This window comes from Hippoglossus hippoglossus, chromosome 20 (assembly GCF_009819705.1).
Source record: "Hippoglossus hippoglossus isolate fHipHip1 chromosome 20, fHipHip1.pri, whole genome shotgun sequence".
NCBI lineage: Eukaryota > Metazoa > Chordata > Actinopteri > Pleuronectiformes > Pleuronectidae > Hippoglossus > Hippoglossus hippoglossus.
The window spans coordinates 447,701-472,548 of NC_047170.1; the positions used below are offsets into that span (position 1 = coordinate 447,701).

Here is a 24,848-nt window from a genome sequence, read left to right on the forward strand (position 1 = left end):
GGCAGAAAGACAGAGTGCTCAGTGCTTCTTCATGTCCATTAGCATTCAGGATCTTTTGTCCACAGTCTGCCCCTGACTAGAATCACTAAACTTATATTTGAATCAAAAAACAAATATTTGTATTTGTGTATAAGTGTCAGCAACATGCCAGCGGGATACTATGAGCTTCACAGCACCCTAACTCTTTCCCTGAGGGAGTTTCACATAGCATTTCCTGTAATCTTGCATAGTTAGCATAGCAGGGTCTGTTGTTCCAGCTGTTTGATTACTAAATGAGTTCACATGCAAGAGAGGCTGAGAGCAGAACAAACCTTATCTGGGGTGTTCAGTGGTCATTTGAGTACTTCTGTGACTGTTTTGGTTGGAAACAGATGCAAATAAGGTTTAGACATTTAAATCATGGCCATTCTCATGTCTCTATCTCAAACATCTAAGTGCTTCACTGAAAATATCCAGACGGCGCTCTGAACACAAAATCTACTCCGTTCCGATCTCAATCTCTAGTCTCACATCAAGGTGTTTTTTAAGGCTATCGCAGAATCATCTCTGTTTTGTCTGTTACTGGATGTGACATTATGTTGATTTGTTCAAATCCTGCAAAATTATTTTGACCTTGTTTTTTGCAGCCCAACTTGCCCTAACAGGAAGCAAAGTAGAGGATGTCAAGCCAAAGCAGTTCTCCACTGAATACACATCAAATTCATCTCCTCAAGTTCATCTGGAGGTAATTTCCATGTGGTGTTTCTCATGAGGAAATTGTTTTGGCCAAGCTTGGCCAAGGATGTGACATTTTATATACAAACCTGAAAGACCACTGTCTCAGAAATGTCATATTTGTTGGGTAGTTATGAAGATGAAGATTTATTTTATTTATCTTAATTTAAAAACAAAAGCAGAACCTGTGCCAGAGGATACATGTTTTGTCCTGCAGTGAAAGTTTAGACAACTACAACTTGCCCCATGGATCACAGAAGTGGTTTAACAAAGTGATATACCACATGCCTTATTTAGCTCCCCCAGCCTGTGAAAGGTTGTAGCCATTTCACAAACTCTCTTATTTAAGCAAATTGAAATGAGTCATCTGATCACTAATTCAGAGTGGAATTCTACTACTTTCCTGATCTTACAGTTTCTTATTAAAACCAGTCCAGTAGATTGTTCTGACTAACTTTTGAGGGTATACCATCACTGACTCCTGAATAAGAGAATTAAAAACTCAATCTCTCAAAGCTCAATCTCCAGAGAGTTTTTTCCTCCCCCTGACCTGAAGATGTAGGTTCATAAACTTAAACAATGCCCAGTCTTGAGCCTTTAAGTTTTTGTCATTTTCTATGTAGAGAATGACAATTTCTTATTTATATGCAATGTTACAAAAGAGCAACACATACAGTCCGTGGTATAAAAACAGCGGCATATTCAAAGTAAATTTGATATTTGGTTCATAGAACAAATACCACTAGTATTTTAACAGTGTAAATACTGTTGTTTCTTTTGCCAGTCTCATGAATATTGCCACTCCTGATCAGCCTGTGCTGTGGAGATCAGATGTGTTCGTCAGGTTGGAGGGTACAACACAGCCGCATTCTTCTCAGACTTGTCGACTGGCACCAAGCAACACAGAAACTAAAGCTGTGAATCCCCCTGCTGGACGCAACAAAGCTGCTTTAATCTGCACTTTCAGCTCTGCATGAAAGGACTCAGCTCTTTTCAACTACTCATGACGCTGAACCTTGTTCAGCTTTTGCTGACACCCAGTGTGACATCATACGGCAGGACTCTTCATTGGCTAATCACATACAGTCCATGCAAGTGCACATGCAAGCCTGCTCCTCCAACTGGACTCTCTATTTCACTGTTTCCCCACCACCGAGCCAGACCCTTAATAATAAAGTGGCAAATATCTGATGAAATATGGCCTCACTCCAGGGGATCATTTTAACATTTGAATCAAAAGTCTTGAACTTGCCACTTTTTGCTACTTGATTTTTGCAACCATTTTAGTTTTTCTGTTATTATGACTCTGACAGTGGTCATGACCCACTTCATGCCTCTGATTAATACTGTGAGCAGATCCAGCAGTCAGAGTAGTAAGAGCCTCATGAATGTAGCATGGCTTTGTGAATTGCAGAACTTTGCCCTGTACTGAGTCAACAGTTGATTCAAACTGTGGGCCTTAGTCTTCAGTGTGGGAACGCCCCTCCTCCCTTCAACATTGTGCGGCTACCTCCTTTCATGGTCATGCGAATATACAGAGAGATGACAGGGACAGGAGGCAGATTCTCTAACAGTGTTCAATTAATTTATACAGAAAGAATTTCCAAAAAGAGAATCTGTTTTGAGAGGTTCATAGCTTTTACATATGCGTTACAGACAGACGTGCAGGGCATGTTTAGTCTGGCTTAGCACTGTGAGTCTAGTCCCTCTGTGAGTCTTAAATGTTAAGTAATCACTTCATTGAACTGCATGTTGTTTCATAGAAACAGGAAACGAGACAAGGGGGAATTTATGGGGAAAATGTTTGACAAGTAAAAAGGAACTGGCTTGTTTTTGGACTGTTCCTTATTTTGTGCTATGGTCTGTTGACAGGGTTTGGCTTCATTCCACACACTTGACCATTAATGACATTAATCCACCAATTCACTGACCTTCAGTTATGCTTCAAAATGTTTACCCTTATCAATGCTGCTAAAACCTTTATCTTGATGTTCTCCATTACACGTGGCATCTATTGCACTTCTGTCCGTCCTGGGAGAGGGATCCTCACATGTTGCTCTCTCTGAGGTTTCTACCTTCTTTTTATCCTGTTAAAAGGGTTTTTAGTAGTTTTTCCTTACTCTTGTTGAGGGTTAAGGGCAGAGGATGTCACACCTTGTTAAAGCCCTATGAGACAAATTGTGATTTGTGAATATGGGCTATACAAATACAATTTGATTGATTGATTGATTGATTGATTCCATAGAAATGCAAATATTATATTATTAACAATTATCGGTTGATGTACTTTAAATTATTCAATTAATGGTTTAATCAAAGGTAAAAAAATGATTCTTACATTAACCTGATGCTAGAGATATGCATTCCAAATACTCATTTGCTCTGAAGAACCAGTCTCAATATGGGCGGCCATCTGCTACGACAGGTTGGTGAGTGAAGAAGAAATGGGGAAGTGAGGAGAGGTGGGTGGAAAAGAGGGGGTGATACCAGGAACAGTTGGGTAACCCTCATATGTAATATCCGTCAGACTGGTTGTTATAATGCAAATAATTTGAGTGATGTTTATAGATAAGATGAACAGATGAGATATGTGAGCCAGTTGGGCGGTGTGGCTGAGGGGGTAGAGCGGTCGTCCTCTAACCAAAAGGTTGGTGGATCGACCGCAGTCTTTCCCATCTGAATGCCCAAGAGTCCTTTGGCAAGATACTGAACCCCCCATAAAAAAAGTGCTGCCCATAGATGCACTGTATGAATGTGTGTGAATACATGTAAAGCGCTTTGAGTCATCAAGACTAGAAAACACAGACCATTTACCATTTACATAAAATAGAGACAGACTGGGTAGGTAGATAGTTAGATTGGTGGGTGGGTGACTTTCAATGTACAGAATTAATACACATGAAAAAATGTTATTATCAGCATATCTTAATAGATTGTCAGTGTTACAGGACTACAGAAAAAACAATACCATGTGCACAACAGTGACATTATACAATTATGCACCTGTGTACTTGCAGTGTCTGCCACTCTTCCAGTGCTATGATCATCAAGCTCAAGTTTGCATGTCTTTTTTGCAATGGTAGACCTCAGGTCTCTTAGAATATGTCCAATATGATTTAGGTCAGGACCCCTTGATGGCCAATAAAACCAGTTCATTTTTTTCTTTTCAATAATTATCTTGTGCTGCAGATCTGAGCTTGTCTTGCTGATGTTGTCTTCAAGCAAATTGGGTAACACTGTTTCCCATGTGTTACTAACACATGTTGCTCTAAAGTGCCTTGGAAATCTTCTGATCAGAGGGACGTTTTTGGAATGTACGTAGAGTAAATATGGCACCTGCCTACATTACTACCATGTACTGTATCAAGATTCTGATACAGTTCAGAGAGGGAAACAACTGTATTATTTAAATGTGCAGCACAGTAGAAGTTTTAACTTGAGGAGCTGGAAATGTCTCAAGTTTTACATCTAATGATAAATGATCATGACATTGTTCAGTGCCAACACTAAGACAAATGACAGTTTTGTTTTGATTAGGCTCACTAAGCTCTCATGCTGTTGTTTACCTCAATTGTGCTTTTGTTGCCTTTGAATTACAGATTTGTAAATTTCACTCCAGTCTTTCCCCACACCAGAAATTCTCATGTTTGGAGCAACATTTCCATGAGTCACGATAAAACCAGTGAGGTCGAGATAAGGCCCTGGGAGAATATGTGTGGCTTTGAAGCTGGATGTGGCTAATTAGTGTTGATCTCATGCAAAACAAATGGGAAAAAGCCAAAAAATTGTTTATTTGCATCATTTTCAGAACTCTCTAATCTGGTTTGTTGTTTTGACCAATTACTTCAGAGCATAAGAAAACATTAATATATTAAATATCATATACTAAAATATATTTTGGTCTTTTCCCTGTGTTCTTTCAAATGCTGCAGCCTGCTGAGAGCTTATGTTAACTACACATTTCATTTGTTAGCGACTGTGAGCACACAAGCGCACACAAACCTACATGATCTTCGATCAGGATTAGTCCTTTAATTCTCACTTATGCGTAACATCTCAAAAAACAGACATGTCCTTTCTCAAAAAGATGCAGAAAAACTAGTCCATGCCTTTGTTACATCCAGACTTGATTATTGTAATTCTTTATTATCAGGCTCCAGCAGTAAGTCGTTAAATTCTCCTCCTCACCTTCAAGGCCCTTAATAATATGGCACCATTATACCTCAAAGAGCTGTTAGTACCTTATCAACCCACTAGAGCACTGCGCTCCCAGAATTCCGGCTTACTTGTCGTCCCTAAAGTCTCTAAAAGTAGAGTAGGAGCCAGAGCTTTCAGCTATCAAGCTCCTCTCCTGTGGAATCATCTCCCAGTTTCAGTTCAGGAGGCAGACACCATCTGTATGTTTAAGAGTAGGCTTAAAACCTTCCTTTACGATAAAGCTTATAGTTAGAGCCGGTCCAGGCTTGTCTTAGACCTGCTCTTAGTTAGGCTGCTATAGGTCTAGAAGGTCGGGGGACACATGACACACGGAGCTTCTCTTCCCAGCTTCTCCTTCCTCTTCTCCCTCCTTATCACATCAAAGAAATGAATATCTCATCAACACATGTTACTGACTTGACTTCTTCCCCGGAGTCCCTTTGCCTTATCGTCTGCAGATCCAGGGCCGCGGCTGCAGCCACATCGTGGATTATGATGGTGGATCATGAATCAGAGATCGTGATCGTAATGGTGGATCCTGTATCGTGCTGGCTGATTGTGATAATAATGGCGGATCCTGTATCGTGTTGGCATCCGATCTTGATGGTGGATCCTGATCTTGCTGGCTGCTGACCATAGACTATGATTACAACAAGACTGCTTGATATACAATATTTCTCCTCAGATACTCGACCATTACTGACAATAATCCATCAATTCATTGACCTTCAGTTATGCTACAAAGTGTCAATGCTGCAAATACCCTTATCTTTCAATCAATCAATCAATCAAATTTTATTTGTACAGCCCATATTCACAAATCACAATTTGTCTCATAGGGCTTTAACAAGGTGTGACATCCTCTGTCCTTAACCCTCAACAAGAGTAAGGAAAAACTACTAAAAACCCTTTTAACAGGGTAAAAAGAAGGTAGAAACCTCAGAGAGAGCCACATGTGAGGGATCCCTCTGCCAGGACGGACAGAAGTGCAATAGATGACATGTGTAAAGGAGAACATCAGAAAGATGAAGGTTTTAGCAGCATTGATTAGAATAAACATTTTGAAGCATAACTGAAGGTCAATGAATTGATGGATTATTGTCAGTAATGGTCGAGTATCTGAGGAGAAATACTATATATCCAGCAGTCCTGCTGCAATCATAGTCTATGGTCAGCAGCCACCACGATCATGATCCACCATCAAGATCGGATGCCACTATAGTCCACAGTCATTGTCCACTGCCGCCATCAGGATCCATCATCAGCTGCCACCTCGATTGTGGTCCACCACCATTATCAGATGCCAAGACGATACAGAATCCGTCATACTGGATCCACCATCATAATCCACGATGTGGCCACAGCTGCGGCCCTGGATCTGCGGACGATAAGGCAAAGGGACTCCGGGGAAGAAGTCAAGTCAGTAACATGTATTGATGAGATATGAATTTATTTGATGTGATCAGGATTGAGAAGAGGAAGGAGAAGCTGGGAAGAGAAGCTCCGTGTGTCATGTGTCCCCCGACCTTCTTTCTGATGTTCTCCATTACACGTGGCATCTACTGCACTTCTGTCCGTCCTGGGAGAGGGATCCCTCACATGTGGCTCTCTCTGAGGTTTCTACCTTCTTTTTATCCTGTTAAAGTTTTTTTTGTAGTTTTTCCTTACTCTTGTTGAGGGTTAAGGGCAGAGGATGTCACACCTTGTTAAAGCCCTATGAGACAAATTGTGATTTGTGAATATGGGCTATACAAATAAAATTTGATTGATTGATTGATACACACACACACAAAAGAGAGAGAGAAGGGGGAGGGGCATGACAAAAAGACCATCATTGACAGAATTATAATTTAGTGATTTTCCACTAAACACTAAATGACAAAATTCTGGAGATTGAAAGATTGAGACGTGACACGGAAGTCGATGCTGAGTAATTTAGTTACATTGGCTTGTGGTGGAAACTTCCTCAGAATTTCAGATCAAAAACTATTCATAGATGTGTCATTTTACTGGATACATGAACACTTGTTGTAAGAGGTAATACAAATTAAATTAACTTCTATTATATTTGTATAGGCCCAGAGCAGCAGATTAGAGGCTTGTTCGATGGTTTTTAACATGCCTTTTTATAGTGTTTTCTACAGAACATGCCTCATTTGTTTGTTGGCTGCTGTAATTTTTCTTGATTAATAATGTACTTTGACCACCAAATTCTAATCAAGTCATCATTAGATCCAAGTGAATGTCCGTGCCAGAGGTGATGAAATGTCATATGGTTGTTCTTGTTATATCATGTTCACAAGAACGTGAGGTTACCATGAACTTGACCTTTGACCACCTGAACGTTTGTACCAAATTGGAAGAAATTCACTCCATGTGTTCTTGAGAAGTTGTATTCAAATGACCAAAAATGTTTTGTATGTTTTTGTTTATCTGTCAGTCCAAGTGAACTTTTGCATTAAATTTGAAAAAATATTCCCATGATGGTTTATTGAAATATGTTCACAAGAATTGGACGGATGGACGGATGGACGGATGGACGGATGAAAACATGCCTCCGTCCACAGGCTGTCACCAGCGTGGAGGTATAACCCTTATTCCCATTTAAATTTGACCTTTTTAGATATATCAGCAGAAGTACCAATAACTCTTTCTTACCTGCCTTCAAGTCACTGCTTGTTGCATATAATCAACCACTAATATCCATTTCAAATTCACAAACCCATCAATAAAGTAGCATCTTCTTTCAATATGGCTGGACATGTGAGACAGTCGTAACAATAGTGTGCAGACAGGCTTTCAGAATTGAGAATTTAAGGTTTTATTTATAACATACCATTTTCTTTACAAACCATGTAACAGTGGACTGTTTTGCAATGAGTCACCACAATAAATACTGTTTGGGAATACAAGGGGTAAGATATGAAAATATAGGTAATGTAATGGCACATGGAAGTCTAGCTACAAAATTGGTCATCTGCACTATCTGATATCCATCAGGATTTACATGCTCACCACTTTAAGAAAAACTATCTAGCGATTAAATGTGGTACAAAAAAGACATCAGGAATAACAGTATCACAAACTGTGGCTGGATGTATGAATACAGACAGAACACAGTGGGAGAAGGCACATACATCAGCCTTTTGTTGAGGATTACACATGGGAATGGATCAGCTAAGTTTGACAAATGACGAAAGATTCTGGAGGATTGAAACATTGAGACGTGACACGGAAGTCGATGCTGAGTAATTTAGTTACATTGGCTTGTGGTGGAAACTTCCTCAGAATTTCGGATCAAAAATTATTTACAGATGTGTCATTTTACTGGATACATGAACACTTGTTGTAAGAGGTAATACAAATTAAATTAACTTCTATTATATTTGTATAGGGCCAAATCATAAAATTATTGTTTCAAGGCACTTAAGTAGTATGGCAAGACCATACAAAATTATAGAGAAACCTAGCAGAGGGGAGAGAAAAGAGAGAGAGAGGGGAGAACATGAAGAGTAGTGTCAATGTCACAGTTAAGTTCCGTCAGACTGGTTATAATGAAGAAAATATTAAGACAATACAATTGTGATGGGTAACTGTCTGTTTGCTTTGGTGATTATCAAGGGAGAGAGGGAGGTTTCCGGATTAGGTTTAGGTTAGTTTGGGTAAAGTGACACCATCAGTATCTTTGGGTGAGTTCTGTGTAGATTTGTCCTTATCGTTTTCATTTTAAAGAATATACAGTAAATATAGCACTATCTCATGAGATGACAAATTTTCATCATCTTACATCAGGTTATGTTGTGTATGGTTAAAGTAAATGATGAAAATGTGTCACACTATTGACACATTTGCTGTTGCATCACACCTGACTGATTCATCATTTCTAACAATTTTATTATGATGTAATTATATTATTTGACAGAGATTCAGTGCTTCCTGTTTTTAAGTAGTCAGTCAGTTGTTTGTATTTGTCAACAACAGGAAAGTCCTTCGGCCACATATCTTCTCAGACTTTGGCACACAGAGTCTGCAGGCTCTGGCTAGTGGTGTAATTCCAGAGCACATGGAGATCAAATCATTCCATTCGATTTATTATTATTATTAACTGGTGCTGCTATCATTAATAACATTATTACATCTATCTCTCTTATTATTTTCATTATAACAACCAGTCTGACAGACCTTAAATATGATGGTTACTCAACTGTTCCTGGTCTCTCTCTCCTCTCACTCTGCTCCCTTAAAAGTCGAGGCAGATGGTTGAGTCTGGTTCTCCTTGAGGTTTTTCCTGTTAAAGGGGAGTTTTTCGCTCCACATCTGCCAAAGTGCTTGCTCATTGTGGGAACTGTTGGGTTTCTCCATAATTGTGTAAGACCTTGAAATAATGTAAGTAATGGTTTTGCGCTATACAAATAAAACTGAATTGGATTGCAACCCTTTGTCTTTGGTTCAAAACATAGAGATGAAGCAAATACAAACACTGGACTCGTCATATGAAAAATTATAAAACATGATGGAGTTCCCCAGGCAGTCTCTAGGCCTATAGCAGAATAACTAAGGGATGGTTCAGGGCTCAACTGAGCAAGAACTAACTATAAGCTTTATCAAAGAGGAAGGTTTTAAGCCTTACCATAAATGTAGAGATTGTGTCTGCCTCCTGAACCCAAAGAACCCAAACATCTTTTCATCAGTCATGGGAAAGACTTGTTCCCTTGACTGAAGTAAAATAGTAATTCTGAAGAAAATCCACAGGAGGTCAGTATCATCACAAACTCAGCACCAAAGCTGCCATTGAACTCCTACACTGGCCTCACTTCCCTTTGTATACACCATCCTGTACATCCTGAATACATCCTTAGTTTACAATCACATCTACAACTTCACAGAATAACATTCACTGCAACATACAACTATGGCTGTGATGTTGTTCACAGCAGGTTTTCTCTGTCATTATCCATCCGTCATCTGCACTGTTCAGTTTTCCAGCAACATGTGAAAGTGCACATGTAAGGGTGAAGGCAGTGTAGGTGTAATGGTGAGGTTAAATTATTAGTAATTCAATTATCTCTATTATTGTCTTAGAAAACTGTGAGGGAATGTAATCAAATTCTTCATGCGAGTATAAAAGGAATCTGTCTGAAGTTCATACAGATGATTTTGTGACAGCGAGACTTGGTTTTGTATAAGGTTTCAAACATGTTGATGTTATGACTAACAGAACACACTGATGTTGTAGAAATACATCAGATTTATTTCTTAGACAGAGATAAAAAAAAACGTCACATTAATTTAACCTCAGCATGTCTCTTACAGTGATGAAATTAAAAGGGCCTGGAATATATTATATTAGCCCAGGTTAAGACAAAGACCAAAAGCCTTGAGAAATTTACAATCGTTGAACACAATTAGATATTATGTGGCAGCAGTGGATAAATCCTGCAGATACAGCTTGACCTTGAAATGTGGCATTATAATCAGCATGGTTTGACTTTTTCTGAAACTGCTGATCTTCTGTTCTGTAGACAGAGACACCTTGTTAAAGAAAGAGGTCAGAGGAGAATGGTCAGACTGGTTGGAGAAGACAAAGAAGCTGCAGCAACTCAGATAACCGCTCTTTACAACTGTGGTGAGCAGAGAAGCATTACAGAATGAACACAGCCTTGAGGTGGATAGTCTTCACATCAGGTTCCACTCCTGTCAGCCAAGAACAGATGTGTGAGGCTGCAGTGGACAAAGACTCTCCAACACTGTACAGTTGTAGACTGGAAAAAGAAACTGGAAAGGATTCCTGCTAACGCTGCAGATGCTCTGAATCTGGAGTTAATTGTATAAATCCATGGAGCCATCCTGCCCTTTTTAAACAGTCCAGGGATGTCGGAGTCTGTCTGTCAACATTAATACATCATGATATAGATATTATCTTGGACCTTAGATTTAAGTTTATTGCTCACTTTCACTGTCCTGAAGTTAGAAAATCCTACTTTTGGCAATTATCTGGGTGCAGCTCTAGTGGGGCGACCCATTTGCAGCCACTTGCTAGTCGAGTGTGTATCCTCAACTAGCAAGTGGCTGTAAAGAAAAGGATCTGAAAAGCACATTACGATTTTACAATGCCTCCAATAATGGGTAACAAAAAATAATTAGTAGTTATAGAGCTAGAAGTTAGTTACGCTCCTTTAAGAAAGATTTGGGTTTTGACTTCACTCAACACTGAGCCAGGAAACAGGAGCACCAGACAATTTCATTCATTTGAATCTTCTTCAAAGTTTGCTGTTGCAGATACATTTTCTGTTGACATTGATTGATTTATGATTTGTTTACGAGCAATAAGGAAACACAATATAACAGCAGTTTCAAACCTGAACCTCTCACAGAAATGGTGAGAGACTTATGTGTGTGTACATGTGTGCGAGGCCCATTGTTCTCTGAGCCATTGATTACACAACAAACTGTAAATACCATCGGAGCATTCAGCTGGAGACGAAACTGTGGCTCATCTGAGCAGAGCTGGGGGGGGGGTGGGGGTGGAAAGATCTGGAAGAATTAAGGAGAGAGGGCGAACAGCTGATTGTTAAAACTACTGCATTCAGATCTTTGTGAATAGCTACAGTTTCTGTCCACACTTGAAAAGCTGTAAAGTTCTAAGTAGATAAAAAGATAGACCCCTGTTTACGTTTGCTAAAATTTTAAAACAAGTTATTTTGTTAAGAATGATGTCATTTAGAAATAAAATCTTATTATATTCATTGAGTGATTCAGAAGTCATCACTGCATTTCCATGCATTTAGGCTGACTTTTATGAGCATATGGTTCTCTGTGATTAAAGGATAGATGTGTTAAATAACAAACACACTTTAGTGCAGTATATTTCTAACAAATGTGTGATTAATCAATATGTAGATAGAACTGATGCGGAGTGAACCTGAGGCTTCTGGGGGGGTTTGGCTAATGGATGGAAATATAGAAATATAACAGCCCAGCTGCAGTTTGTATTGTGTCAGAACAGGGGTGCCACATGAATCCCCATCAAAAGTCCATAACAATATCAGGCTCCAGATAACTCCTCTGATGTAGATTATATTTTTCATTTGACCTCCCCCATTCGCCTTGCATTGTACAGTATATGTATCATGTTGCCTTTGAAAAGCCATCAAGTAAAGAGCATACAGCAGACTACAGCCTCATTATATTTTGTCCAGACACAGAGTTCCATACACATAGATCTCTTGAGTAATAAACATTAAATATTAAGCATATCAAGTTAAATAATGATAAGTATGAAAACAATTTTTTGAGACCCTTCTACAAGAATGAATAGTGGAATAGATAGATCATTAGAAAGATTTTTTTTTTAAACATAAAAAGATCCAAAAAGCTTTGCTCCACTGTCATAAACTAGTTTATCTACCTCTAGAGGCAGACAGTAGTAAAAGGAGATGACAGAGGATATTAGTATGAGAGACAAAGTAAGGAGGAGGGAGGTTAGGGTTATTACGACAATGATGATGAAGGTCCTCTTGTTTTGTCCTCTTGTCTTTGAAATGGTTATTTGAACCCAAACCACAATCTTCCCTTAAAACTAGTACTTTTAGTCTACACCTTACCAGACCTACTACTGGTATACTCCTAGTTACTATGACAACAAGGGTCCCATATGAGTTGTAAGGTTGGAGGACTTGTTGCAATAACATCAGCAAAACCTAAACTACTGAATGCAATTGTGAATAAATCTGATATTGTTGTTCAACTTGTTCTACCCACATTGACTGCTAAGCTATTTATTCACATTTTATTAATACTGAACTACGGCGTGTCCAAATCGCACCCAATTTGAGTGTCAAGTGTGATGCCAATAAGATGAGTGATTCGTGAGATATGCATTTTTTTTGCCTTACTGGTGGAGTAAAATACTGTATCTATAAACATTATACCAAGACGCGACTGGTTCCCAAAAGTAGAGAATATGGGACCATAGCTCAGGATGATAAGTAGTCTGTCTGCTGCAGGAAATCAAACGTTTGCCTCCACCCTCTCACCTTCCCAGTCATACGTATGTGCCTCACAGAAAACTGCACACCTCCTCCCACTCCCTCCCTGTGAAGAGGTGCATCAAATTACAGCCCGAGGAGAAAGAAAGCAGGAACTCCCAAACTAATAAAGTTCAGGCCTTCCAGGCTGAGAGGGTTTCTGCACACAGTGAGTGTACTGTTGCTGTATTTGCAGGACGAGTAGCAGCCACCATGTTTCACTGCATTCTCCAATTAACAGGTTCCAACTGAAAACCTGAATACAATAAGAAAATGATAACATGGGAGAAGTGCAAATGTGGGCACCAATTGCAGGCTCTCATATGAAGAATGATGACAAAAATAACAGTGTCAGCATTACTCTCCAAACCTCAAACATTTGTACACATCATCGGTTTTGGGAAGAAGTCAGTGATATTAACTGTTCAGGTTTGACGCCACAGACGTAGCAGCAGAAGAGTGCTGTGGCTGTCCATTGGGCTACTGGAAATTATACTGTATTTACCATATGCAAGTGTTTGGCACAAAATACTCTCAAATGTTTCTAGCCCTAGCAGCATGTGTGGAGTAGGAGTGTACCACTGGGATGGCTTCAGCCTGCAACAAGCCTTTTTTCCTTTAAGGGCCCACTGCAGTTGCTGCGGTTACCATGCTTTTTGGACTCTCTCTCTATAATTGACTCTTGGTTTTCAACCTGAATTCTGCAGTCCTGCACAAAGCAGTGATTATTCCTGAGCAGCGGATGGGTTGAGGGGTGGGGGAAGGTCTGGGGTTAGGAGGGGCTTTGAATGAATGCCACTACATTCTCATGAAGCTGGTTGGCTGCTCATTCTTTGTCTCCAACCTTCTGAAATCCCACAGTGCCTGACTGAAGCCACAGAGCACATGAGTTTGATCCAATCATCACAATGACAGATGACTAAATTGAACCAGAAGAAGGGGGCCTCTGCTCAGTACCCCGTCGCTAAAAATAACTGCTAATGCCTCTTTAAATGGTCATTATTTCACAAGAGAGCAAACAGCTTAACAACACGAAAACTGTAAAAACAAACAAACACTGAAAGCACTGAAGACAACCATTAGTGTCCAAGAATAAATGGATATGTTTGATGTCTGAAGACAGGAAGCTCCATTCTCAGTTATAGTATTGTGGCGAGCGCGTGTGAGAATGACAAGTCTTGCACAGAGAACTTTCTTCCAACACTTTACTTGCGACCCATGCAAGCATTTTACATGAAAGGTAACTGTACCCCATCACAGACACTACATCCCACAGTCCCGGTGGCTGCACAAGTGAACTCAAATGAACACAACACTACCAACCAACAAACACAAATACACAAAACCCACATGAACCAAGTCTGAACACCAACCAAATATCAGTCAAAACACATAACAGTCCCTTTAGCCCTTGCAAGATGTTGTCCTATCAGAGCGACCGGCTCACTGATCGCTACAGTATGATTCATTCTAAGTTGAATTTGTAGTGCAACATCTGTTTGAGTAATTTGAGATGTGGTGTTTGATAGATAACAGACCGACGGGGATTAATACAATGCTATCTTCTCAAGTTAAACTATTAGAAATTTAGGATCCGGTATTTTCTGAGCTGGCCTGCACCCGAGCAATCTTTTGTGTCTGTCACTGTAGCTCTGACTGAGTCCCACTTGCTTAACTGAAACACTGAACTGTGTGAATTGGTCATGAACTAGAGGTGCTGTCTCTTTGACAAACACGCCAAACTCCGACACTGTATTACTTTCAGGTCCCTTCCTCCAACAAAAAAATGAGACTTGGATCACTCACTCAATGAGTCTTTTCCTCTCATCACAGCACTGAGCAGCACAGATGAGTCTCACGCTGACGTCTTTAATAACAATGGACTTGACGTTGTGCATTTGCGTTCATGTGGCTTTACCATGTGAGGAATTAGGCCATTTATCTTCTGCTAAATCAGACTCCATGTGAGTGTATCCTGCCAACCAATGACTTGAATCAGTCTGCACATTTGAACTGACAAATGACCAGATTGTTTCAGGAAGTGACTCAGTTCATTTCACTTAAACATAAGATTTGTTCTTTTGAACTAATTGTTAACGAAAGACACAACAAACCATGCAATGCAGGATGCCCAACCAGTCATCAGATACCCTGCTGCAATAGTAAGTTGGAATGACTGGATGGATGCCACTGATGGATATGAAAACTCCTCTTAGTGCACGAAGGGTTCTACCCAGAGTCCAGCACTCTTTGAGACGGTTTCTTGAGAGCAAAGAAAAGAACGAGTGTGAGAATTAGTAACTGTCAGAGCCCCAATCCAAGATAAGGTGCATACATGAATTAATGGCAAATGGTAAAATGGTCAGTATTTTTATAGACCAGGAAGATGGCTCCTCAGGATGAAATGCTGACAAAGTGCCCTGAAAGCACCAAGAAAATATCGAAAGAGGCCAAGCCCCTCCATGGGATGTATCAAAGTAATGATGAAGTGGCTGAGATCAAGAAATCCTACAACTGGTTGGATAAGGCTGGTCTGAAGGATAGTAGAGGCTCTGATGATGTCAACACAAGAACAGGCCCAGAGCAGCAGATTAGAGGCTTGTTCGATGGTTTTTAACATGCCTTTTTATAGTGTTTTCTACAGAACATGCCTCATTTGTTTGTTGGCTGCTGTAATTTTTCTTGATTAATAATGTACTTTGACCACCAAATTCTAATCAAGTCATCATTAGATCCAAGTGAATGTCCGTGCCAGAGGTGATGAAATGTCATATGGTTGTTCTTGTTATATCATGTTCACAAGAACGTGAGGTTACCATGAACTTGACCTTTGACCACCTGAACGTTTGTACCAAATTGGAAGAAATTCACTGCATGTGTTCTTGAGAAGTTGTATTCAAATGACCAAAAATGTTTTGTAAGGTCACAGTGACCTGGAACTTTGACCACAACATTCTGATCAGTTCATCTGTCAGTCCAAGTGAACTTTTGCATTAAATTTGAAAAAATATTCCCATGATGATTTATTGAAATATGTCCACAAGAATAAGACAGATGGACGGATGGACGGATGAAAACATGCCTCCGTCCACAGGCTGTCACCAGCGTGGAGGTATAACCCTTATTCCCATTTAAATTTGACCTTTTTAGATATATCAGCAGAAGTACCAATAACTCTTTCTTACCTGCCTTCAGGTCACTGCTTGTTGCATATAATCAACCACTAATATCCATTTCAAATTCACAAACCCATCAATAAAGTAGCATCTTCTTTCAATATGGCTGGACATGTGAGACAGTCGTAACAATAGTGTGCAGACAGGCTTTCAGAATTGAGAATTTAAGGTTTTATTCATAACATACCATTTTCTTTACAAACCATGTAACAGTGGACTGTTTTGCAATGAGTCACCACAATAAATACTGTTTGGGAATACAAGGGGTAAGATATGAAAATATAGGTAATGTAATGGCACATGGAAGTCTAGCTACAAAATTGGTCATCTGCACTATCTGATATCCATCAGGATTTACATGCTCACCACTTTAAGAAAAACTATCTAGCGATTAAATGTGGTACAAAAAAGACATCAGGAATAACAGTATCACAAACTGTGGCTGGATGTATGAATACAGACAGAACACAGTGGGAGAAGGCACATAAATCAGCCTTTTGTTGAGGATTACACATGGGAATGGATCAGCTAAGTTTCAGTCCATGAATAGACATTGGAATGCAGCAGCCACATCTAATGCTACTAGACCATCTGTCAACAAAGTAATAACTACTTCAGTGTTCCATCTTTTAAAAAGTGGGTATTAAAAAGAGTGCTCTTCAGCTTAAAAACATGGTCATCACTGTATTTCTCAATATGCTATGATACTACAACTTCTTACAACCTTTGCTGCTCAGATGAAAGAGTCTAGGTCAAGAAGGAAAACACTTGAGCTTCAAGAGAAAAGACTAGTGAGGATAGCAAAAGACTTGCTCTGTTGTGTAGATAAAATACACTTGTTAATACTGCTCTGAAGGTGAAGGTCACCACTAATAGTCAATGCCCTGGTCATTGTAATGGGAGCTGTAGTTGTCATGGTAACCTCCTTGGTACTCCTCCTCCTGGAACTCGGCCTGATAGTCACTGTCGCTGATCTCAGAGCCGTTGGTGCCAGTGCCCTGACTACCATTAGTGTGGATGACTGGCTCTGTTGGGGGAGCGCAGTACTTGGGGTCATAGACCTGTCGACCCAGACCGTACACACTCATGCCCCTCTGGGACGCCACCTTGTTGGTGCCCATCTGAAGGGAGATGGTGGAGTTGTCCAGTGGCTGTTGCGCCACCTTCTGGTCAAAGATGTCTCTTCTGGTACCAGGAGCCGACATGCCCGCCTGCAGGAAACCAAGTAGTGTCACAAATTTTACAACATGATGAAAGCAGTGTACAACTGTATTAAATGCTCCGTTCTAACAGAATGAAAGTTCCCTCTAGGAATGTTCATGATTCATCAATGATGGATTATCTGTCATTCATACCACTCAAGATTAATTAAAACTAATTTGGGGGGTAATGTCACATTATTTCAGTTTAAAAGGGCCAGTATACATCCTTACATAATAAATCATTATTAGAACATTGTACATGGTCTGTATTTATATAGAACATATTATTCTAGTCTTAATGAGCACTTAAAGCACTTATATGCAGCTACTTTCTCTATCACACATCATTCATACACTGCCGACACACATGTGGAATGACGGAGATGGGGATCATACTGACGACCTTCTGGTTGTGGACGACCCACTCTAACTCCTGAACCACATCTCATTATAAATAATTCTTACAACTGGCTGTGGCTCAGGAGAAATAAATAAATTTAGAGTTAATAAAGTTTTCTCACTTTCTACTGTTTGTCTTGCAGTCGTGGTTATGAAAGTTAAAATAATACGTTTTAAAGGTGTTCATTCTGCACCATCAGCAATGTGATTTTTTTTTATTTCAATTATTTTTCAAGAATAATTTGCAACAGTCAATATTTAATGTTCTAGCTCATATGTGCATCTCAAAACTTGGATAAACTATAATCACAGCATTAAGTCATGGCCCATAAAAATGGAAGGAAGCCTTGACACATCTAATATCGCTTTCAATAGCGGGGGCTCATGGAAAACATGGAGCGGCATGGAGGCATAATCAAACCAAAACTTTTTTCATCTATAGACATTAAATGTAATTTAAAAAAAAAAATTTAAACAATTCTCTGCTTCTAGCGGTTTCCTCTCTGTCCCATAAGAAAAGCATTGAAAGAGGACTGGGTTTTAACCTGGCTGGCTCCTTTGTTGGTTCCCATCTGCAGGCTGATGGTGGTCTGGTCAAAGGGCTTGTCAGTGTGAGTCTTTGGATCATACAGGTGCCTTCTGGTTCCATAAGCAGTCATTCCAGCCTGACTTGCACACTTGTTTGTTCCCATCTGAGGACAAAAGGAGCAATAAGATCTCACCAAATCCAATCACATATCATTCAGCATGTGATCTGATGGCTGTCTGTGTAAAATGAGCCTAAAATGAACCACTGACATTTAGTTTCACTAGGTGTGTTTCCACAAGAACCTTTCCCTTGGTACATCTCCCAAAAAATATCCCAGCTCGAGACATGATACATTGTGAAGGCTCAGAAACTTGGGACTTGTAGAACCATAAATTGCTGATTGGTTTAGTATGCTAGCCATTAATGCACCATTGTTATATAAGTGGTGATTTTAAGAGTTCTTCGACTTTAAGTATTACCATAGACTGCCTTTTAATAGTCCCATTATTGTTTGATTGTAAGGAGAGACTAATCTGTCTATAAGGAAAATGTTGAGTCTATTTGTTAAGTTGTTATTCCCGATAATGAGAATTTTATATTATGTATATTTCGGAATCGGAAATTATTGCCGATAAAACATCCGATAAACCTGGTCGCGCTCATGACGTCATTCATCCATTCCTGCCCATACCAGTGTGATGTGTTTGCGTCAGAACTGCGTTGCCATTGTGGAAGTTTTTCACACTTTGTGAGAGTGACTGTAGGATTGCAATTTGCAACAAATGTGCAAATTGAAAAACAAGAAAAACTTTAACAATAGGGGGGAAAAAGGCCAAAACGAGTGTCAGTGCAGCAGTGCTGCTAGGGAACTCTGAGCCATGCTCGCCGCTGGCTTCAGCTCTGTGCGGCAGGCAGGAGCAAGTGTGGGCCCCGACCGGGCCCGCAGACACTCCATCAGCGTTGTCTTCCTCCCCGCCTGCCTCTGGAGAGCCTCCAGTCACCGTCTACTCTCTGCTGCGTGCTCCCAGTACGCGGCGGCGAAGTCCTCCACCAACCGTACCAGCGCCATCTCCGCTTGCTGGTCCGCGTCTCTGGCTGCGTGGAGCCCCACATTGGGTGCCCCTGTGGCAATAGACCATGCCACCTGGGTCTCCCACACACAGCCAGAGACGGTGCTGGGTTTTTTTCATCATCTTTATTAAAGTCACCAGGTGAAAACATCAACTTACAAACTCTTAAACTTAAAGCTGCTGGCGACTAGCTTTGCAGCTCAGTATTTTATCTGAATTTCTATTTTAATACATTGACATGTCTTATTTGAGATGTCAAAATATTTAATTTAAGTTCTTCTGAAGGAGAAATTTTCCTCTTTTTCCTTTTGTGATGTACTTACAAAAGGAAACTAAACGAACACACAACTGAGTCAGAGCTCTTTTTGTTTTGTTCACAATGGAATATTAATTCATCCATATTTGCTTCCTATATTTTGCAATTTTATCCTCAGGTGTGCATAAACTACAGGCTATGAACTTCTTTTTAAGAAACCTGAAATTATTATCGGTATAGGTATCGGCCATGTAATTAGCGGTTATCGGTATCGGAAAAAAACTATATCGTGCATCACTAGCTATTACATAACACCAGCTTAAAGTATTTAAGTCTTAAGATACCAGTTAATGTGTGGGCCTCAAGACGCACTTAATCACCAGCACATAGTTACCTGCAGTCCAATGACACACTGACCAGCCTTGATCTTCTCATCGTCAAAATGTCGAGTTTGTTTGTCTGCGTATTTCACCCCGATATCAATCTTTGAGTCCACACCTTTGGTCTTTGCCTGACGGAAAGAACATGGTCATCAGAATGATGCGACACTCGATTTTTGTCCAATAAGAATGAAAGATGTGTTCTTCAGTAGACAATGACCCTCTATACTGTATGTTCACTCACCATGCTTGCCAGTGCGAGCAGTGTGGTCTGGACTTGAGTCATGTTCCCATTTTCAAATAGATCATTGGCCTCGAAGATGTCATTGGGCTTTAGACCATAAGCCAGGATAGCTGTGATGAAATTCCCAAGGTTTTCCAGCTGCAGAGAGCAACAGAGAAAAGTGTGACTGATAAGGGGTGGAACAGTGTCTCCTGAACAAAGGCAGGAACAAGCAATAACAGCACATATAAAGCTGTTAGTAAAAAGCAATGAAAATACCATGAGTGAGTACACTTTTCATTAGAGCGTGATGTGCAATAACTAGTCTTAAAGAAGCTGAATGTCATCTTTATGAAGTTGACCTCTGAGTTGTTTTAAATTGAAACCCCTGGATACTAGCTCAAAACAGGTATTACCTTGTGCCAGTTCAACTGTGAATGGTTGGTTTTCTTTACTGAACCCGGTCGTATCTTATTAATCATTCTAAAGGAAGGAAAACAAGTATGAGAACATGTCAGTGGGATACATTTGAACACAATTTCTGCCATCAGACATTGGCCTGTGACTGAATCATGCGGTGTGATGCTAACACAATTTTGAATCGTAACACCAAAGCCAGCAAAAACACGCATGCAAACACACGCACATACACAGAGGACTTACTCGCAGAGGATGACTCCGTCCTTTAACCCCTTCTGGAAGTTCTCTCCAATAGACATTCCTGTCACCTCCTCAATCCAGAAACGCAGTTCCTCCTCCTTTTGTGGGTCATATTTCTGAGCAATCTGAAAGATAAAATATCATTTTAAGTCTGCATTCTATTTTGGAAGAAAAAAAATCCATCTGTATCAAAAAAATTTTTTTATAATCCAGCTGCAGTATAGGCAACTTAGCAAAGCAACCCCTCTATGATGAGAGGAGAGTGGAATCTGAGTTCCTGAATGCCAAGAATTCCTTTTAGGTTAATGAAACGCATCAGAAGGGAAATGTATATCCCGCATGCACTGTGTATACCCAAATCTGTCAATGCTAACTTTTAAATAATGCCACTTCATAATGACTTCTTCATGGTGTCATTTATAACATATGATGATGAATGATTGATTTAGCTAAATAAGGTATAGATTGTGGCTCCAATGTTATTGATTTGAAAACTTGATGCATTACCATATGATCATGAATTGATTTTGATACAAACATGCTTCAGGACAGTGGTCTAAATCTACAAACATTAACAAGAGCGGCTGGTGCTAATCTCCCTCAGGGTGGCAACATTCATAGAAAAGGTTTCCACCCTGCCCTCCAATGTGGCTATTAGGAATATGTGTGTTTAAATGAATCAACGGCCCTTACTCATTAATACTCCTATTCCTTGCAGCACAGGCAGAGGTGGAGGGAGGGCAGCAATTTTCAAATCTAACCTATCAATCGACCTTTGACCTAAACAAAGTTGTAGCTCATTTGAAAGCCTCATCCTCAGCTTTATACATGCACACAGGAAATCACAAAAAAAAAACAGTTCAACATGTTATTACATATCAATTATATAATTTTCACCTAACCTAGAAAGATAGTCTGGATAACTCACAAGAAAGCCCTCTGGAATGCCAGATTCTCCTATTATTCATTATTAATAGAACAAAATTTAAAAACAACCCCATGTTCCTCTTCAGCACTGCAGCCAGGCTGAAAGAGAATCATAGTCCTATACGGATCCATCTATTCATTTAACTCTTGAACCCTTCTTCATAAATAACATTTTAACCATCACAGAAAAACAAACACCACCTCCTCCTTGTGAATAGCAGAGGTACACTGTCTAGTGCAGTGGCCTTAGAAACAAGTGTAGCACCAGAGTAGCTTTATCTAAACCAACAACTTGTCTATTGAAATCTTACTGTACAGTGAACCTCCTCCCACTGGCTTTACAGACTCTGACTCTGTTAACTGACTACAAACTGAAGCTGACTCTTTATCCTGCTTTTAATTAGCAAAGAAACACAGGAGAGAATTCATCCGCTGACCTTCTCAGAGTCCCACTGAGTCCTACTTTCCTGAGGACAGAGCTGCACTTACAGTACAGGTTTAAATTGGTCTGATAGTACCCCTCTCTTTCACATCACTTTCATAAAATGTTGTTTTCTCTTCAATGTGGTATCCTTCAGTGTTTAGTGCAATTCTTCAGGTATCAATCCCAAAAACATCAGCACCCATTCCATGTGTGTAACATGTGTGTAACCGGGCTGCTGAGGCTCTTGAGGTAACAGGAACAAGAAACTAGATTGATTAAATTTCTGGACCTTTTTGTCGAGCTTTAGCTATTACAGCCCTCACCCTTTGGATCTCTGCTCACTGAACTCAGACACACTACCTCTCCAGCTTCTTTTAAATGTCACCTTAGAACTTCTCTTTTTGATATTATATTATCTTTATCCGCCAATCTACAAATTTTGTTTTTGCAAGTTGCAGCAAAATGTTAGAATGTATTTTCATTCTAAGCCATCTGTTAATAGGAGGGTTAGATGGCTGCAGAAGGATAAACATAGGGCAAGTATACTTTGGAAGGTGGAAGGGACTGGTGCATGCAGATGTTCTAAAACCAGCAGAGAGTTAATTATTGTTGTTTGATCAGACCAATGCAGGCGGATGCTGCAGCTACGTGACACGCAGCTCATGGGGGAAATAGCATACTTTAAAACCCATGGTTTCCAATTGGTGGTAAATAACTCAACACTTCATTTCTTCTCTGAGCTGTAACAGTGAAATCTCAACACACACATGTCCACATCCATAATTACACTACATTAAAACATTGGACATTGACTGTGCATTTCAAAAAATTGTATAAGTAAGAAGTGGTTTAAATCAATTAATTCTTTCTCAAATTTCACAGACAAATACCTAATGACGTCAAATGGGTTTCACTCAGAAGTTATTCCCACGCATCCAACACCTGTATCTCCTGCTATAATCACTGTTCACTTACATAGAAAATAGAGGATATCTGCGCATGATGAGGATAACTCAAAGGACAAGTTCATTAGAAAGAACATCATTAAACATATTTCAAATAAAAACAAAAAACTGACAATTCCCAGAATCTCTTAATTAAAGACATGCCATAATGAGAATAGGGCTGTATAAATATTAAAACAAAGCTGTCTTCAATCTGTGGTATTGCTCAAGACTACTATCATGCTAACAACAAGAAATATTCCAACATGACTCAGAGTAAAAGGTTAGATGCTCTTGTTTGGTATTATTATCAGGACTCAAATTTGTTTTCTAGGAAAAAATGTGGGACATTTTATGTCAGTGGATTTTGAGAACACAAAAGAACCCCATTGAGAGGCCAAAGAGCTCAAATGATTAGAAGGAAGGCATTTTTCTCTTTTCTTCTCCCAGCAGCAGTTCTTTTGGAGGAGCATTGCCAAGAACTCTCAGAAAGAAAAGTCAGGCATTGGAAAAAGGGATATAATTCTCTTGATGGAACCATTAAAATGAGCTTCTGAGGGAAAACTCTCGAAGGTTACAATTTGAGCAAGCTTGAAGTGAAAACCAGACAAACCCCCTCCCGATTTCATCTTTGTACCCAAAGGCATTTCCTGATGACAGCACAATACTGCACACATTTGGAAAATAGGTTAAATGAAGTCATTGCTACTGGCAATACAATTATAAGAGTGCACAATCAGGGGTTACATTTGAGTCAGGGATTTAGCTACATGGTTCAACCAGGCTGAAACACTGAGTATGATAACAAAATCACCCAAACACAGCGGTTAATCAGTATGAAGCTGATTGGCATTTGTCATATCATACATGACTGAGTGCTGAACCAAGGCTGAGCAAACAGAGATTCATTAATATGTAACCACCTCTCTGCTAAAGAAACACTCCACATACCACACACTGTGGTGAGGGGAGCCATGTTATCAACTGGGAGTAAAAAACCAGAAGCAACAAGTACATATCAGGAGATAAGAATAGATTTTGGACTTCAACTGGTACACCAACAGGAACTGTGCTGACAGGCCAATATTCTGTTTTTACCATTACGTCATTAAAGCAGGATGAATATAACATGGCAAGTTAGCAACTCATTAGCTGTCTTTAACTGGCTAGCCCCGACATAAGCTAGCTTTGAGGCTAATTAGGATACCAAGTACCTATCCAATACCAGTAAATTTAAACATATGTGGACTTATTTCATGTAATTTAACAGCTGTATGCTACAAACCCTATATGGATGCAATGATATATATATGAACTCTCGATAGTTCTCGCCGCTTGTGAAGTGTGTGCGCGCAAACATGCCAAGAAGATGAAAGCGGACATTTGGGCTAAAAACATGGTGTATATGACGCCGTTCCGAGTTTGAATATCTGGGCTTACAGACACTTGGATGACACCACAGGAGCAGCATGGAGGCACTTTTTTCTGTTGTTTTTTTACATTTGAAGAAGTTGTCCCTATTAGGCTCCAACACTGTTTACCCCCGAGAATCCAAAAGTGTTTTGTGGACTCAAACACTTCACCCACCCCTCCATCGGCATAGTGGTGAGTAGATAGAGTGAATTTTCATTTTTCGGTGAACTATCCCTTTAAGTGATGACAGAGAGTCCATTTTGTGCAACGGGGAGCTTGTGGTAAAAGAGTCTGACATCCCGGAACT

General features: G+C 39.8%; 1 protein-coding gene across 2 annotated transcripts in view; it reads right to left on the reverse strand.

Annotated features, from left to right (window-relative positions):
* Window positions 1–16,262: 16,262 nt before the first annotated feature.
* LOC117753625 (calponin-3-like) overlaps window positions 16,263–24,848 on the reverse strand; it is a 34,271-nt gene continuing 25,685 nt past the window's right edge. For both annotated transcript variants that reach the window (XM_034571824.1, XM_034571825.1), the window contains 6 exons: window positions 20,837–20,958; window positions 20,590–20,656; window positions 20,195–20,332; window positions 19,965–20,081; window positions 18,261–18,407; window positions 16,263–17,325 (listed from right to left, as the gene is read on the reverse strand). In XM_034571824.1, coding sequence (XP_034427715.1) covers window positions 16,984–17,325; window positions 18,261–18,407; window positions 19,965–20,081; window positions 20,195–20,332; window positions 20,590–20,656; window positions 20,837–20,958 — 933 coding nt within the window. In that variant the 3' untranslated portion in view covers window positions 16,263–16,983. The remainder of the gene's footprint in view (window positions 17,326–18,260; window positions 18,408–19,964; window positions 20,082–20,194; window positions 20,333–20,589; window positions 20,657–20,836; window positions 20,959–24,848) is intronic.